At 51.7% G+C, this 16,086-nt stretch overlaps 3 protein-coding genes across 3 annotated transcripts; all 3 read left to right on the forward strand.

Moving 5' to 3' along the window:
- Window positions 1-3,107: 3,107 nt before the first annotated feature.
- Window positions 3,108-4,134, forward strand: ASPVEDRAFT_122507 (uncharacterized protein; the record flags this gene model as incomplete). The annotated part of the gene is made up of 3 exons (XM_040805991.1): window positions 3,108-3,646; window positions 3,711-4,006; window positions 4,064-4,134. The coding sequence occupies 3 exons, from the start codon at window positions 3,108-3,110 to the stop codon at window positions 4,132-4,134; spliced, it is 906 nt and encodes a 301-aa protein (XP_040663037.1).
- Window positions 4,135-5,882: 1,748 nt separating this feature from the next.
- On the forward strand, window positions 5,883-8,609 carry ASPVEDRAFT_36688 (choline/carnitine O-acyltransferase). The gene is made up of 4 exons (XM_040811265.1): window positions 5,883-6,240; window positions 6,293-6,322; window positions 6,378-8,300; window positions 8,362-8,609. The coding sequence occupies exons 1-4, from the start codon at window positions 5,922-5,924 to the stop codon at window positions 8,487-8,489; spliced, it is 2,400 nt and encodes a 799-aa protein (XP_040663038.1). The 5' UTR covers window positions 5,883-5,921; the 3' UTR covers window positions 8,490-8,609.
- Window positions 8,610-10,205: 1,596 nt separating this feature from the next.
- On the forward strand, window positions 10,206-15,086 carry ASPVEDRAFT_284606 (putative jumonji family transcription factor). Its single transcript, XM_040810112.1, has 5 exons — window positions 10,206-10,727; window positions 10,794-10,891; window positions 10,949-11,883; window positions 11,947-12,997; window positions 13,099-15,086. The coding sequence occupies exons 1-5, from the start codon at window positions 10,467-10,469 to the stop codon at window positions 14,996-14,998; spliced, it is 4,245 nt and encodes a 1,414-aa protein (XP_040663039.1). The 5' UTR covers window positions 10,206-10,466; the 3' UTR covers window positions 14,999-15,086.
- The last annotated feature ends 1,000 nt before the right edge of the window (window positions 15,087-16,086 follow it).

The raw sequence follows: 16,086 nt of genomic DNA on the forward strand, positions 1-16,086 counted from the left end.
GCATTAAAACAGTAGTATTGACCAGCAGTGTGTTTAATGAAAGTATGTATGCGTTCGCTTAAATTCTTGTTCAACTTGTCAGGCTGGCCATGGAAAGTTCGTAACCCTGCAGCCAAGCCACCTCTATCATCCCTTCCGGCTACGAACTTTGCCTCTTATTTCTTATCCATATGGCATAAAGACAGTCTTCCGCATCACTATATAGGGAGATGATTCGTGCTTTCTCACCCCATTGCTACTACCTCAGTTACCTAGTACATTCCTATTCCCGCTTTAAATAGACAACACTTGCTATTTCCCATCGGGACCACCAATAGCAGACGGTGGTGGTCACTCGCCTGTTCGATAAGGACATTCCTTGTCTCTCGGGCCAAGTCTTCAGCATTCCGATAAGCGGCTCGACCCAGGCAGAAGAATTCCGCAGGTCCACATAACGGACACTTCCCAAGTTCTGTTATCACATTGTCAGCTATGGCGATCTGGGTGTTGCTTGTTCAAAATGGCGTTGTAGGATGCGCCGCGGATGACCCAAGCGTTCCATCACGGTAGGTCACCGTAATAGTATAGGGATTTCCATCATAAGGCTTGGATCTGCTGTCAGTAGTGAACCGTCGGTCAGAGGGGTGAGGTTCTCGAATGGATGGCCACCGTTAGTTAAACAAATGAAGCTTTTCATGGCCTTCAAGTAAGTGGATGGTTTCTCTGGCAAATCTTTCTATATCATCGGCCTCATTGTCGGCATCGAGAGAGCGTCCCCATTCCGATCATCCCAAGACTGGCGACAATAGCCCTGGAGATGAGCTTCAAACTGTTTGTCATAAACAGTCGTGCCCTAGGCCGTTGATGTAGGTTCTATGTTTTCAGCAGAAGCTGACATGGTGGGAGTTGAGCGTCGGGATGGTAGAGGACTAGAAGTAGTAAACATGTTCGCTCGTCAGTGTATGGGGTTTCAAACAGACGTTTGAAGAGGCGAAGGGCAGGTGTAATAGGCCCACCACGCCTCTGATATCAGACATGTAGGTCCAGGCCTCCACAGCGGGAAAGATCTTTGATCTCTTGCAAACACGTAGCAGAGCAGTTTTGCAAGTATTCCAGACCAGGAACCGGAGATACAGAGTACTTCTGTGGAGGCCAATGTCTCAGCGCTAATAGACCATTTGCTTACAAGGACGCTCAGCTGCACCCGCGGAGATTATCTCGGATGTGACAAGAGAAACCAAGAGAAATTTGGGAAGCGGGGAAATTGGGCACAGTCTACGTGGCCCAGTGCACTGCTCCGCCAGATCCATTGGTACGTCGTCTACCGAGCAACGCAAAGTCTGGATTCTGGAATGACTCGTGGGTTGCTTCCAAAATTTTAAACACACATCCAGCCCGAATTGTCGGGTTCCTTGGGCGGTGTTTATCCGGTTATGTTGCGGATGTATCTGCCTCCATCGGCAGCGACCCCGGCGTCTCGACATGAGAATAATATGGGGTCATTACGAATGCGAGGTCGCGTGGCTCTGATTGTGATGTGTTTGATGGCGTTGCTGAAACAGCATGTCTGATTCTGAGATGAGATGTAGATAATCAAGGACAACGCTGAGGGGCGAAGACGGACAAGCCACTAGGCGATCCAGTGAAATAAATGAGAGACCGAAGACTTCCGGTGCAGACTGTAGACAGACCGGCTATTTGACAGCAGAGGAACAGTCAAAGGGCGCCAAGGACGTCAGTTTGTTCGGTCCAAGGCTCCCGAGCGAACATGAAGTCAAAGAGAGCAGGCAGTCCAGACTCGACAATCATTGCCGAGTCCGGAGGAGTTGGTGGACGACCTTTCACCCCTGAGCACAGAAGATGGAGCCAATGTGTGGGCGCAGCGGCCAGAGGATGAAACACCAGGGCGGCTGCCGAGTGCCAAGTTTTGGTGGTTAATCATTTGCGAGTTCCCCTGAAATTAACCAGGTTTTAGCGCCGCTGTGGGCCTGAGCCGTTCTGCAGTCTCATTTCATTTCATTTTCAACAGTTCGAGTCCATCTTCTTCGGTCGGAGAATATTCTGGTCGTACGGACCGGGCAATTAAACAAAAAGAACCACATACTGAAGTGATAATATTAACAGACCTGTCCCTCAAGAGAGCTTGTCGCTGAACCGCGGTCCGCTGTGCGTTGTTGTCCCGCGGTGGCGACGTGATTGGCCCCAATTGCCCGTACCTGAAACATGAGGCGTCCCTGCATCTTGGCCACCGTTTGAAACCCAGTCGTGAGATCTGGATGGCTAACTCTGGTATTGGATGACTTATGGTTGACGCGCTGGGGTTCGCAGTGCTGTGACAATTGGGTTCTCTGAAGGCTGGGACATTGTTCTCCCAGACTCTGGGAATGCCCGGTCTAGGGATCTTCGGCATGCTAAATCGCTCAGTGCGCGGGTCAAAAAAAAGGAGTCGCAGGCATTCCATTTCCATGGTTCCAACAGTCAAGAACCACGTTGTAAAACAAAGCAATAATAGCCCCCTCGCAGCCCGAGTGCAGAGTTGATGAGTATAATACTAGTGCTCCCTCATCAAACAGTGGGCGTGGACTCCGTATAATGAATTAATTTGCGTTTGATTATCTCCAGCCAGATCTTGAGCCCCACTGGCCGTCGTCTCCTTTTGCGATCATCCCAAGCTTCGACGGACCATCGCCTTAGGTCCTTATTAGTTATTACGACGACCTCCCAGTTCCCTCGTCTTCTCTCGCCTCTTCTCTTCTCCCTCGCTCCTCTCCCCAGCTCCCCGTCCTTTTGCTCCCATTCCGTCTCGGTACGCTTTTTCCACTCCTTAAAAAGTGTCCCTCGAGGCTGTCATTCATTTATCCAACGCTCCACGACTGGACTTCGTACCCCCTGAACGCTCCATCCCTTGCAGTTGATCTGCACTTCCCAACGACGTCGTTATACTTGATTCATCCATCTCCATCTGGGTGAATTGCAAGGTCGCTTTTTCGCCTCCAATCAATCAGTTAAGTTAGTCGCTCGGGTCACTTCCTGGTGAAGTTGTTCGATCGACGCAGACAATTGACCTGTGGGAAAAGCCTATCAACAACTCGTGAATAATCCTGAAGTGCAACCAACAGCTTCTCGTCATGAAGTCTTCGATGTTCTTGGGTGCCCTGTGCGCCCTCGGTGCCGTGGCCCAAGAGGTCAAGAACCCTTCCGAGGTTAAGCCTTCCTACGTTACTACATGGACGACAACCACTGTGACCGACTGGACTACCCAAACTATCACCAAGACCATCACTGTTCGGCCCACTGGCACCGCCACCGCTCCCCCAGCCAATATTAAGGTCCCCGAAACCTCGACCAGCTCTGCCAAGCCTACCACTACTGCCGAGCCCACAACTACCCAGGCGCCTGTTCAAACCCAGGAGCCGGAGCAGCCTGAACAGACGAGCTGGTCCACATCCTGGGAGTCGACTTGGACTCCTACCCAGTCTGCCACCAGCACTGAAGAGGCCCCCACCCAGTCCCAAGCTCCTGCTCCTGCCAACGGTTACCAGAGCAAGGTCCTCGACAGCCACAACATCCACCGCGCCAACCACTCTTCTGACGCCCTTACCTGGTCAAAGGACCTTGAGACAAGTGCTCAGGCCCTCGCCTCGCGCTGTGTTTACCAGCACGACACGTATGGACAGCCCCAATGATTCTTTCTCAGTTTCGCGTTTCCCTTTTAGCTAATGCCTTTATAGAAGCATCGGTCCAGACGCCGGCAACTATGGCCAGAACATCGGCTATGGTACCACGGCAGAGGAAGTTGGTGTTATGATCTCCAACTTGATGTACAACGATGAGATGGGCTACTATGAGAACCTCTATGGAGAGGCCACCCCCGACATGTCCCTGTTCGAAAAGTGGGGTCACTTCTCTCAGATCGTGTGGAAGGGAACCAAGCAGGTCGGCTGCGCTACCGTTGTCTGCGACTCGCTTGGCAATGTCGATTCCTCTGAGGCCTCGCCCTTCACTGTGTGCAACTACAGCCCCGCAGGTATGTGACGAAACTACAATATTTGATGTATCTGCTTTGTTCTGACATACTTTCCAGGAAACGTGCCAAACGAATACGGTACCAACATCCTCAGGCCTCTTGGCAAAGCCCTCTACTCTGCTGAATAAGCGTGAGGTCTTTCGAACTTGACTGACAGGGGATCATCTGGCACTCATACCACAACAGTAGTTTTTTGGGGGGGAGTTGGTGCTGTTTTGTGCCTATTTGACTTTTTCTTACCTGTTGTAACTGGGCGCTCGTCGTATACCTGTCGGTCGTGGGCACTGAACTCGATACATGACAAAATCTGAAATTCAAGATTTTTTCTTGTGGACAGTCATTTCAAATTTCCTTCATTTGCCGGCTATGTGGCTTTCAAGCTGCATATTGAGCTTTAGTGTTATGTCCGCGATCATGCAAGGTTTTGTGGTTCTCTGCGCTGCACGCCTGGTACATGTCGTTTTATCTTCTCTTCTTTGTGAATATTTTATCACTCTTCGAGCTTGTCGATCGACAGGAATCCGAAACACTTCGTCTTCTCCACCTTTGCTGCTTTCCTTATCTTTGTGTGTTCATGGATAGCGTGTTTTGGTTTGCCAAGAGACATGATGAACGTTCGAAATACTTGAGCTGCCGTAGTTTGAGCTTCTATAGGCTGTACTACCGTAGTACCCCTTCGGTGTAGATAACGTCTGAGACGCAAGCGGCGACTGCATACATGATGTCATTGATTTTCTCCACATGAAACACGTGACCTGAAGCGATCTCCCCGCATCCAGCAAGAATTCCAGCGACTCAAGAGGCTCCCTTCGCCCGAAGAAAGCTTCGTTCCATCGGCCGGTCCGGAAACCAGTCCTTCTGGCGGTATACTGGCTTAGCTTTACCGCTTTGGCCCTTGATTGACCCGACGTTTTGACGGAATCATCGAGGAATGAAAGCCTTCGGGACCGATAGACTTCTTTTAAGCTCATTCTTCAGGTGCCGGCTCGGTTGATCAGAACGCATCTGTGCATTTTGCTGACTCTCTGAACCGATTATCAGGATTGGCTGCTGTGTACGGGACAAGCCGTTGGTACATTCCCTTCCTCCGCGCATCATATAAGTTTCCGCATGACATATCGCTCGTCACCCATCGTCATCTGGTCCGCTTGCCTCTTATTCCTGCGGGTTGAAGCAAATAGAATCCTTCATTAGCATCTCATCTCAAAACTACATCCTCTGCTCTGTGCTGTCCCTCGATTAGGCGGACGCAACTGTATCTCTTGGCACTCGGATCTGCCTCTACATTCGACTTACTACCAAGTACAGTAGTAGCTGCGTGGGCACCGCATCCGTTCCGCCGACGGGCCCCCAGCTCTACCCGGCCGCAATAGACAAGATCCACCGCATCGAAGGATCCCGGCTGTCTATAGGCGTTATCACTTATCAGTTCTCTCTGGTAAGCGTCCCTTCCTCCGTTCGAGGATGCGATTTTGCCCGTTGTTCCGAGGCCATCCCCACCTCTCCCCCCAGCCTTGACTCCCCAGATGCGGAGCCGTACTACCCAATGTGCCCTGGGAACTCCTATATATTCGTCCCATTATCGTTTGTTCATAAACACCCTCCTCTCCCCTCCGGCCATAGAACTTTTCACATAAACACCTCTTCCACTACACTTTCCGTTACTGGTCGGCATTCCCACTCCCTCGTGATTTGATGCGGTCATGAGCTATTAATCTCCATGCCCTCCTACTGCCTACAAGATTGTCACTACTTCTACCGAAGCGCCTTACGCTTGCTTTCCATCCCAACCTTCCTCGCTTGTCGTTACGATTAATCAATCCCATAACATCCGTGGATTTCATCAGCTAACGCGATGACCTACTCGTCAACCGCAGTTCGCTACTTTACAGCGCCAAAGCCGCTGGGAGTATCGATGGAGTCTCCTCGATCCCATCCGGCTTGTGAGCCGAAAATCAAGCCGACAACTGTGGATGGAGGATTAACAGACCAAGTAACCAACAAGAGTGGTGGAATCACATTCCAACATCAGGATTCTCTTCCAAAGTTACCTATCCCTGACCTTGAGGGAACCTGCCGAAAATATTTGGATGCCTTGTCGCCCTTGCAAACAGCAAAGGAGCATGAGGAATCAAAGGCTGCAGTGCGAGATTTTCTCAAATCTGATGGCCCCAGCCTCCAAGAGAAGTTGCAAAAATATGCCTCTTCGCAAACGAGTTATATTGAGCAGTTTTGTACGTTGGCTTCACAAAATTAAGTGACCCCTAAGCTAATTGGCTCTATTAGGGTATGATTCTTACCTGAACTATGACAGCCGTAAGTGACTTGGAACCCCGCGCACTCGTGCCAGACTAATTAATTGAACCTGCAGCTGTTGTCCTCAACCTCAATCCATTCTTCTTGTTAGAAGATGACCCGACCCCCGCGAGAAATGACCAGGTGCCCAGAGCAGCATCCTTGGTAGTTTCAGCCCTATCGTTCGTACGAGCTGTCCGGCGCGAGGAATTATCCCCAGATACCGTTCGAGGAACGCCACTATGCATGTACCAATACTCCCGACTCTTTGGCACTTCGCGTGTGCCCACAGAAAATGGATGCGTTATCAGTCAGGATCCTAGCGCGAAACACATTGTCGTCATGTGCCGTGGTCAGTTCTACTGGTTCGATGTACTCGATGCAAACCACGACCAGATAATGACGGAAAGGGACATCGCGATGAACCTTGAGGTGATTCTCACGGACGCAGAACAAACCCCAATCCAGGAGGCGGCAAAGGGGGCCATGGGGGTTCTCAGTACGGAAAACCGTAAGGTGTGGTCGGGACTGAGAGACGTCCTTACTAAGGATGCGCACTCCAACAATGCTGAGGGTCTCAACATTGTCGACACCGCTCTATTTATCCTCTGTCTGGATGATACTGAACCGAGTAACACATCTGAGCTCTGCGCCAACATGCTCTGTGGTACCAGTGAGGTGGAAAAGGGCGTGCAAGTAGGTACCTGCACGAACAGGTGGTACGACAAACTCCAGATTATCGTATGCAAGAACGGCAGTGCTGGAATCAACTTTGAACACACTGGTGTGGATGGCCATACTGTTCTCCGGTTCGCAAGTGATGTCTACACAGACACTATACTTCGTTTCGCACGCACGATCAATGGTAAAGCTCCTAGCCTATGGGCCACAACTAGCCCCGACCCATCCAAGCGGGATCCTCGAAGTTTTGGTGATGTTAGCCCGACACCGCGGAAACTTGAGTGGGATATGGCGCCTGAGTTGAGCATTGCCATACGTTTTGCTGAATCGCACCTCGCGGATCTCCTTCAGCAACACGAGTTCCAGGTTCTTGACTTTAATGGATATGGGAAGAACTTTATTACGTCGATGGGATTTTCTCCCGATGCGTTTGTTCAGATGGCGTTCCAGGCGGCTTATTACGGACTTTACGGACAGGTGGTGAACACCTACGAACCAGCAATGACCAAGTCTTTCCTACATGGGCGAACCGAAGCTATCCGAACCGTCACCAACGAATCGCTCGATTTTTTGAAGACATTTTGGGCTGACAATCCTGCTGAAGACAAGGTGAATGCTCTACGGAAGGCTGCGGAAAAGCACACTGCCACCACGAAGGAGTGCTCTAAAGGGCAAGGGCAGGACCGCCATCTCTACGCTCTTTATACCCTATGGCAGAGATCTTTCGATGAAGCCCCAGTTTCTGCGAGCAACAGTGTCGACGAAGGATCGAATGGCTACACAAGCCCCCTGGAGAACGGATCGCCTAGGTCTCCATCTATCTCAGAGACAGATGGGCTGTCATCCACAAGCGGCTACAGCCGGGCCATGCGCACTGTACCCCCAACCCCCGCCATCTTCAACGACCCCGGCTGGGACAAAATAAACAACACGGTCCTCTCATCATCCAACTGCGGCAACCCCTCCCTACGCCACTTCGGCTTCGGCCCGACGTCTGCAGACGGGTTTGGCATCGGGTACATCATCAAAGACGAATCAATCTCGATCTGCGCCTCGTCCAAACACCGCCAGACCGCGCGCCTGATGCAGACACTCGAGTCGTACCTATTCGAGATCCGGAAGTTGCTGCGCACGACGAACCACAAGCCAGCAAGCCCCCGAACTAGCCGCGCCCGCGAGATGGAGATGATTGCAGAGCGGGTCCAACGCGATCAACGCCGGGGTCGCATCGTCCGTACCGACACGGGCCATCTGCGGGCCGGGACTGAGACGCCTACGACCGATAGTGGGGAGATGGAAGATGATGGTATGGGCGGATGTAAGTTACACCACTCCTGGACCTGCGTTAATGTCGGCGGCTAACGTGAAAACCTGTCCAGATGGATTCTTCGATGCAGGGATGCTCCTCCACGCGCTGAAGGGATTGAATGCTGATCGTGAGCGGGGCAGCGACAAGCCTGAGCGTCGACGGTTTGTCGGCAAAAAGCTACGGTTGAATGAATATTAACCTGGATGGGATTATCAATATCTACGTTGCATTGTTTGGATGAAGTTGGATCTTGTGCCATGTTTTAGCCATGTTTTTTTGGATAGCTGAATGATTTAAATTTTTCAACATCATCTTGCCATTTTTATTATTTTTAACTTATTAAACCTTGGCGCCGTAGATTTCTACCTCCCTATAACTCGCAAAACCAAGGAACAAGCGCCGTGGGAAACGTGTGATACCTCACACCTTCTCCCCAAACCAGCCTAATGCAAACCGAGCAACCCGACATGCATGCACGCGGTCCATTGAGGAAACGGGGCGTCAACACAGGACGCAGAAAAATGGATCTTGGAATATGGACCGATGATCAAGAGCAGAGCGCCGCAGAGGTGTCCGTGCCATGCAGGAAGAAGCCAACGACACTGCTGCCATTCTGCCACGCATATGCACCAGATGGACTAGTTAAACTTTGAAAGAAGATTACTCACACAATTACAGTTCGAGTCACCATTGCACTCAACAACAACAGACAGGCAAGGCAAGGCAGAAGCTAATTTGATCGGATCCTGGGATAAGTCGGGAAGGCTGCCGTCGTTGGGAATCTGGAAATATCCTTAACCGACCAAGTTACACCGTACAACCCCTTCCCGTCTCTGTTTCTCCTCTTCCAAGTTTCCAGAAGCTCTTGCCGCTCAGGGATCTGCTGTCCAATGGGATTCGATGATGTGATCATACCATGGATGAATATCGCCTGAAAGAAGGACTAGCGTGGTCTGTTACTTATCAATCGCTCGATCGTGTCAGAATTTGGTCTGTGCCTCTGCCTCTCATGCGAGTGAGTCTTGACTCTTGAGAGTCCGCCAGGATCCCTGCTATTTCCGGTGCCCACACCGCCCGGCAGTACGATGACGGTGTCGTAATTTGCCGGCCAGTCATATGTACCACGTGACTGAGGCTGAGTTCGTCGGGAGTTTAATCGCATCCGTAGCTGGTGGATAAGAGATAGCTGTTGGGGAGATTTTACCTGGTTGCTCGTGAAGTTCTATGTTATTTTTCTTGGTTCATAACCTGTTATTATTATTACAGGCATTTATTTTTATTTTTTTATTTTTTTTTTTCATCCCCTGGTAATCCCCGACACCGGAGCGCCTGTCGTGATCTGCTTGGATTACGGCGACGTACGTAAGGAATACACTAGCCGGTCTGGACTATCCTCGATCCAGCCTAGTCGGATGCCTGAGTGCCCAGGCTGCGAATCACTCATCATTCCACTTTCCACGTCCACTGCCGTTCCTCAAATCAGGCCAGACGCTGGTTCCACACTCTCGACGTTCCGACGTGATTCTCCCCCTGCTTTGGCTTTCCCTTCCACTAACAACCTCCTGCCTCTGCAACTGTCGCCGAGCTAGCGCCTGTCGACTGGATATCCTCTGCTTCTTCGCCCTGTACCACCGCAAATCTCCTCGCTCCATTCTCTTATCTCAGAGAGGAGGAACGACCTTGTGCTCTGTGCTTGCGACCTTCTTGACACTCGACTCATCTCATGTCGGCGGGTCCCATCGCATCATCAACTCGCTAATTAGCTTAGTCGACCGCTCGGCCGTCGGGACCCGTTCCTTATCTCGTATCCTGCGGCTGCGTTTGTCCTTTTCCAACCCCCTTCCTGCATCAATGAGAAACAGCCTACCATAGCAATCCACTCCAGGGAAACTGGGATCCTTCCGGCATTGCTATCTCACACGCTCTCTTATTACGACAACTATCGTGCTATCGTTTGGACCAAAACCCGACCATCGCAACGAAGTCCGGCAACCATAAACCTCTGCAGATAACGAAGGCCAGGGGGAAAAAAAGAAAGCCAACGCCTGCCGATTTCTTTTTTATCGTTTTCCCCGACCGCTGGGGATTGACTACCTGCCGTCGATCAGCGGTCGCATTCTCGACGACGGCATCCGCACTTCCTGAACTCTTTCAACTCTTATTTTCATTTCTCGCATGGTGATGGCTGCAACGATTGATCGCCCGCCTCTGGAACAGATCGCGGGCGGGCCTGCGACTGATGCGGCTTCGATCACACCTCCTCACAGCGTCAACGGCAAGAAGGACGCGCCCGATGGAGCTCCTTCCGAGCTGTCCGACCTAGAGCTCGACTCGAAAACTGCAGGCGCCCAGGAGGCTACATCTGTGGAAGATGAAGATGAGGAAATTGAACCGGATCATTACTATGGAGGCGGCAAGATTCCTGTCTTCAAACCTGTATGTCGCTTCACTGCATAAGAACCCTGGCCTGTGCTGTTTGTTGGCTAACTGAGCTTCGTGCAGACAATGAACCAGTTCCGCGATTTCCAAGCCTTCATCAACAAAGTCGACAAATATGGGATGCGCTCGGGGATTGTCAAGGTCATCCCACCCAAAGAATGGTAAGGTTGACGGAGCTCCAGGTTGTTGATCTTAATTGACCCTTCCGTCTTCTTCAGGAACGATGCCCTTCCCGCGCACGACGAAGCAGTCAAGAAGATTCGCGTGAAGAACCCGATCATGCAGGAATTCCACGGCTCCCACGGAACTTACACCCAGGCGAACATCGAGAAACAGAGGTCTTACAACTTACCCCAGTGGAAAGCGCTCTGTGAAGATGGTAGTCACCAACCGCCTGCTCGTCGAGGGGAGCGGAGAAGGAACCAGGAGCGCGCTAACCGTGCGCCTTCGGCTCCCAAGCCCCAGACCTCGCGGTCGGACACTCCAAAACGAGGACCTGGGCGTCCACCCAAGCGATCGAACCAGGCGAAGGTCAAGGAGGAGGCAGTCAAAATCAAAGAAGAGCCCGCAGCGGACGACAGTATGGATAAGATCAGACAGGAAGGACCGCCCACGCCAGTCTCACCTGAATCGAACCCCGTTGAAGCGAAATCCGAAGCTCTCAGCGACGGTGAATCGCTGCCTGCGCCGAAACCAACAGGACGACAGCCCAAGTCGGTAACTGCGCGAAGGAAGCAGAACAAGGGTGATACCATCGAGCACATTGACGAGGAAGCGTACAAAGATTTCGATTACCGCATTCATGATAACCAAGACTACACCTACGAACGATGCGAAGAGCTAGAAACCGCTTACTGGAAGTCTCTTATGTTCAACAACCCTATGTATGGCGCAGATATGCCAGGCTCCCTCTTTGATGAAAATACGACCTCGTGGAACGTTGCGAAGCTACCGAATCTCCTCGACGTCATCGGGCAAAAAGTCCCCGGTGTCAACACTGCATATTTATACCTGGGCATGTGGAAGGCGACATTTGCGTGGCATTTGGAGGATGTGGACCTCTACAGTATCAACTATATCCACTTTGGCGCTCCGAAGCAGTGGTATAGTATCTCCCAAGAAGATGCCCCGAAGTTTGAACAGGCAATGAAGAGTAAGTATTTTATATAGCGGCCCACCCGTGTGATACAGGCAGCAGTTCTAACCGCAACTTTAGGCATCTGGCCCAGCGATGCAAAGACTTGTGACCAATTTCTCCGCCATAAGACTTACCTCGTCTCGCCTAGTCTCCTCAAGTCTCAGTACGGCATCACAGTCAACAAAATGGTACACTATGAGGGCGAGTTTGTGATTACATATCCTTACGGATACCACTCTGGATACAACCTCGGATATAATTGCGCCGAGTCCGTTAACTTTGCGACCGAGAAGTGGCTAGATTATGGTCGGGTCGCCAAAAAGTGCAACTGCGAGTCCGACAGTGTCTGGATTGATGTGGACGATATCGAGCGTAAACTTCGCGGCGAATCAACACCTGAATACTACGGCGAATTTGATAGCGAGCTCGATGCAGTTGAGGGTGCTTCTGATCTCCTCACACCTCCGCGCAGTGTGCCGGAAAAGACTTCCACTCGTGGCCGTAAACGCAAGCTCGATGGCGATATGACTAAGGTCAAGCGCATGAAGGTCGATTACCCGAAGAAAATGCCTTGTCTATTGTGCCCCAATGATCTCGACTATGAAGATTTGCTGCCCACTGAGGATGGCAAATCTCACGTCCATCGGCGGTGTGCTTTGTACACTGAAGAGACTAGCGTCCTTCGCGACGAGTCTGGCAAAGAGGTTGTGTGCGATATTGATCATATTCCTAAGGCTCGCATGGGTCTCAAGTGCCTCTTCTGTCGTGAGGTGCGTGGGGCATGCTTCCAATGCAACTTTGGCAAGTGCACACGGTCTTATCATGCCACTTGTGCGCTTCTAGCCGGAGTACAAGTGGAAGAGGGCGCGGTCACTGTTGTGGCGGACGATGGAAACCAGTACTCTGTGCCTAGTGTGGACTTGAAGTGCAAATACCACCGCCAGAAGAAACCGTCGTGGATGGCTAGCAGCGAATCGCCAGACAATGACCGTAAGTTGATCGAGACTGCTCGACACCTCGTTATCGGCGATCTTTTGCAGTTCCAGGTCGACAAGGAAATCAGCGGAGCGGTGGTTCTCGAGAACCGACCCACGGAACGCACTTTGCTGGTCAAGGTGCTACCACGAGGGTAAGTAGAACTCCCCCCGCCATATACTTCTCAATGGTGGGGTGATTTGTTTGCCTTTTTCCTATTTTGGATCCCATGAAGCTGACTGGTGCATGGTTTAGGGACGTAATCGAGTTACCATACCGCTGGATGCTCGTTGTACGAAGGAGCAACTTTGCCCCTCTGGCGACAGGCATCAAACCACTTCCCGCGCATTTCGCCCGGAAGCCCGAAGCTCGGAGGGAATTGGAATCCGCACTGCCTGTGGCAGGGAATCCATTTGGCGACGGGCGATCTCCGTACCAGTGGGCCGAATTTGAGACGGTGGACAGCACTAACCGTCCTTCTGCCCCACCAATGGTGCAGGTCAACCTGGACAAAATGGAACAGATCTGGTATTATTTGGGCCAGTCATCGACCGAGTGTAGGGCTCAATATACGCACAACCCTAGCGTGCCCATCCACAACCCGCGGTCGAATTTCCTAGACAGCGTCAAGTCCCTTGGCGCCGTGATGGCCCGACTCCCCTCTGACCCCCACCAGCGCCTGCCTCCTTATGTTTTGACTGCCCCTCATCCTCACCTCCTTTCTTCTGCCGCCGCCACCACCACCGCCTCCGCTGTCGCTGTCGCTGCTGCTGCTGCTGCTGCCAACCGCCCATCGCTGCCGCAGCGCCCTCCTTTTGCCCCTCCTCCTCGCTCGTCTCCCGCTGCTCCGACCTCTGCTGCTGTTGCTGCTTCTGCGATGCCGTCAGCCTATCGCTCTCTTCCCAATCAATCTGCCCGTCATGCTCCGTACCCGCAGCTCACCAAAGCCCATCTTCAATCTCAGCAGCAACACAGTCATCAGCAGCAGCAGCAGAACACGAACGGCTCCATCACCGCCAACAACAGTCACCTCCCCGTCAATAGTTTTGCCGGCGTCCGTGAGATCATTGCACGTCGTCGACTGGCCCAAATCACCGATCATGCCAATGTCTTCGCCGGGTATACCATTGTCAGCACGGAATTGGTCGTAGACACTCTCCTGGGGCCTATGGGCTCGGTGCCACCGAGCAATGGCCTCGAAAAATTGGAGCTTGCCATGGCTCAGCAACGCGTCCAGTCCCGTGCTCCCGATGGAACACTTCTGCCGATGCAACCCCTGAACATGCGCTCCGAGGAAGTCACAAGGTTATTGCAAATGCTGCGGTTCTCTCTCATCAGCCACCGCGACCGCCTAGACGTGCTTCAAAAGAAAGAATCGGAGAATGTGAAGCAGGAAACGGCAAACAAGACCAATGGAGCTGTCGCCAAACTACCGCAGAAGTATGCATATCTTGAGCAACAGCGTGAGCAGGCTCCCACTGTGTATCAATCTCCTTACGATATGCCCTCGGGGTTCACCGAATATGCTCGCACGACATATGGTCTCACGCGTGCTGAGCCAGAACTGCCCATGCCTTCATTAGCGAACGATTACTTCGCCAGCCTCTCCCCTGAGAACCAAGAGAAGATTCTGAAAACGTGTGGCAGTTTCGTGCAACGAGCTATGGAGCGCTCGGCGCCTCATAGCCGCCAGAGTTCCGCCTCGAACCTCCGGCTCGCCTCAGCGTTGGCCCAACAAACTGAAAACCCGACCATCGACATAACAACGGTAGAGGACATGCCTCTATCAGGTCTTGACTTCCCTTTGCGGGCAGATTCACCATGCTCAAATTTCAGCCGGTCGCATTTGCGATTCCACTCGCCAAATGACTTTACCAACCACGGCACGGAAGTTCATCACGACCATCATGACCTGTTTGGTGACCAACAAGCCAACACTCGATTTTGGCAACATGGTCCGTGGGCCGCCGGCGATGGGAATACGCCCAACGAAGAGAGTCGACCGTTCTTTGGGCCTCACGAACGGCTGAAGCATGATTATGCTTCCTCTGATATCTCCTTGGGTCGCGGTGGGCCAGGCTCATTGCACTCTGTCGATATGGCCGGGTTCGGCCTCGACAACCCCGACGACCTTTGCGGGGCTCTTAGCCCTTGACTTGTGACTGCTCATAGACAAGCTCATGCTTTATTTGCATGCTGCTGTAACTGCATCATCATCATGTAACGATTTATTATTAGGATTGACGACTGCATGACGGGCGTTTGTATTTTTGTGTCCTTCGTTTCTTCGCACAGGATCTCTCCATTCGCGATCCCAAGTCATGACACGCTATGATCATGCAGTTGACGCCAGCTAGACCGGTTATGGTTCAGCTCAGGGACTTGTTATATATCCCCTGTGTTCTGTTTTTCACTTTCACACGAAAGCTACTCGACTTTTCGAGAATGGGCAACAAAAACAACGGTTGGGAGAAGGGACAGCCTACGGCCATATGGCAGCCACGACTCTGCCGCTGCCCGCCTGACACGTTACACCACACGGCACCTTGCCCGCAGGCGTGCGCTCCTTTTGCCTAAGACTGGATGTCTGGGTGTTGTCCGGTTTCGAGTGAACTTGGACCTACCGCCGCCCCTTTTCGGTTCTTCCTCTTACTATCACGACGACCTCTTTTCCTCGCCGACTTCCAAACAACCCTCATTCGCCGCCAAATGGGAAAAAAAGAGCAACTAAAAGCAAAAACAGAGATGGTGAAAGATCAGTGGTTTTTTGTGTTTCTCAGTTCTACAAGAAAATCACGAATTGTCTCTCATGTGCCAATACACCTTCCCATTTTTTGATACCCCCGAATTTCCATTGTTCTCTGTTGCTACTTGGCTGTTCCTTCCTCTTACCTCCCTCTTACCTCCCTCCTGTCGTCCCTCCCCTCATGTCCCTTTTGGCTACCCCACCCCCCAAAGACCCTTATTCCCCTTCTCTTCTTCTATATTGGCGCTCATCTTTGTCCATAGAGGAACTGGCATGTTGCAACGTGCTCGCTAGTGATGTGGATGACCGATAGATGTGGCAGCCGTCACTTTTTAGTGACAATTCGCCGTGATGTATGTTGGAAATGATAACTACGAATGAATAAATGAATATATACAATTGATTCCCTGTAGATTACTCCAAAATGCAGTGCTGTTGATGTCCATTTAATGTTTGAGGGTGCGCCATGGTTCAGTCTGGCACTGCGGCCCACATAA

This window comes from Aspergillus versicolor, assembly GCF_001890125.1.
Source record: "Aspergillus versicolor CBS 583.65 unplaced genomic scaffold ASPVEscaffold_1, whole genome shotgun sequence".
Classification (NCBI taxonomy): domain Eukaryota; kingdom Fungi; phylum Ascomycota; class Eurotiomycetes; order Eurotiales; family Aspergillaceae; genus Aspergillus; species Aspergillus versicolor.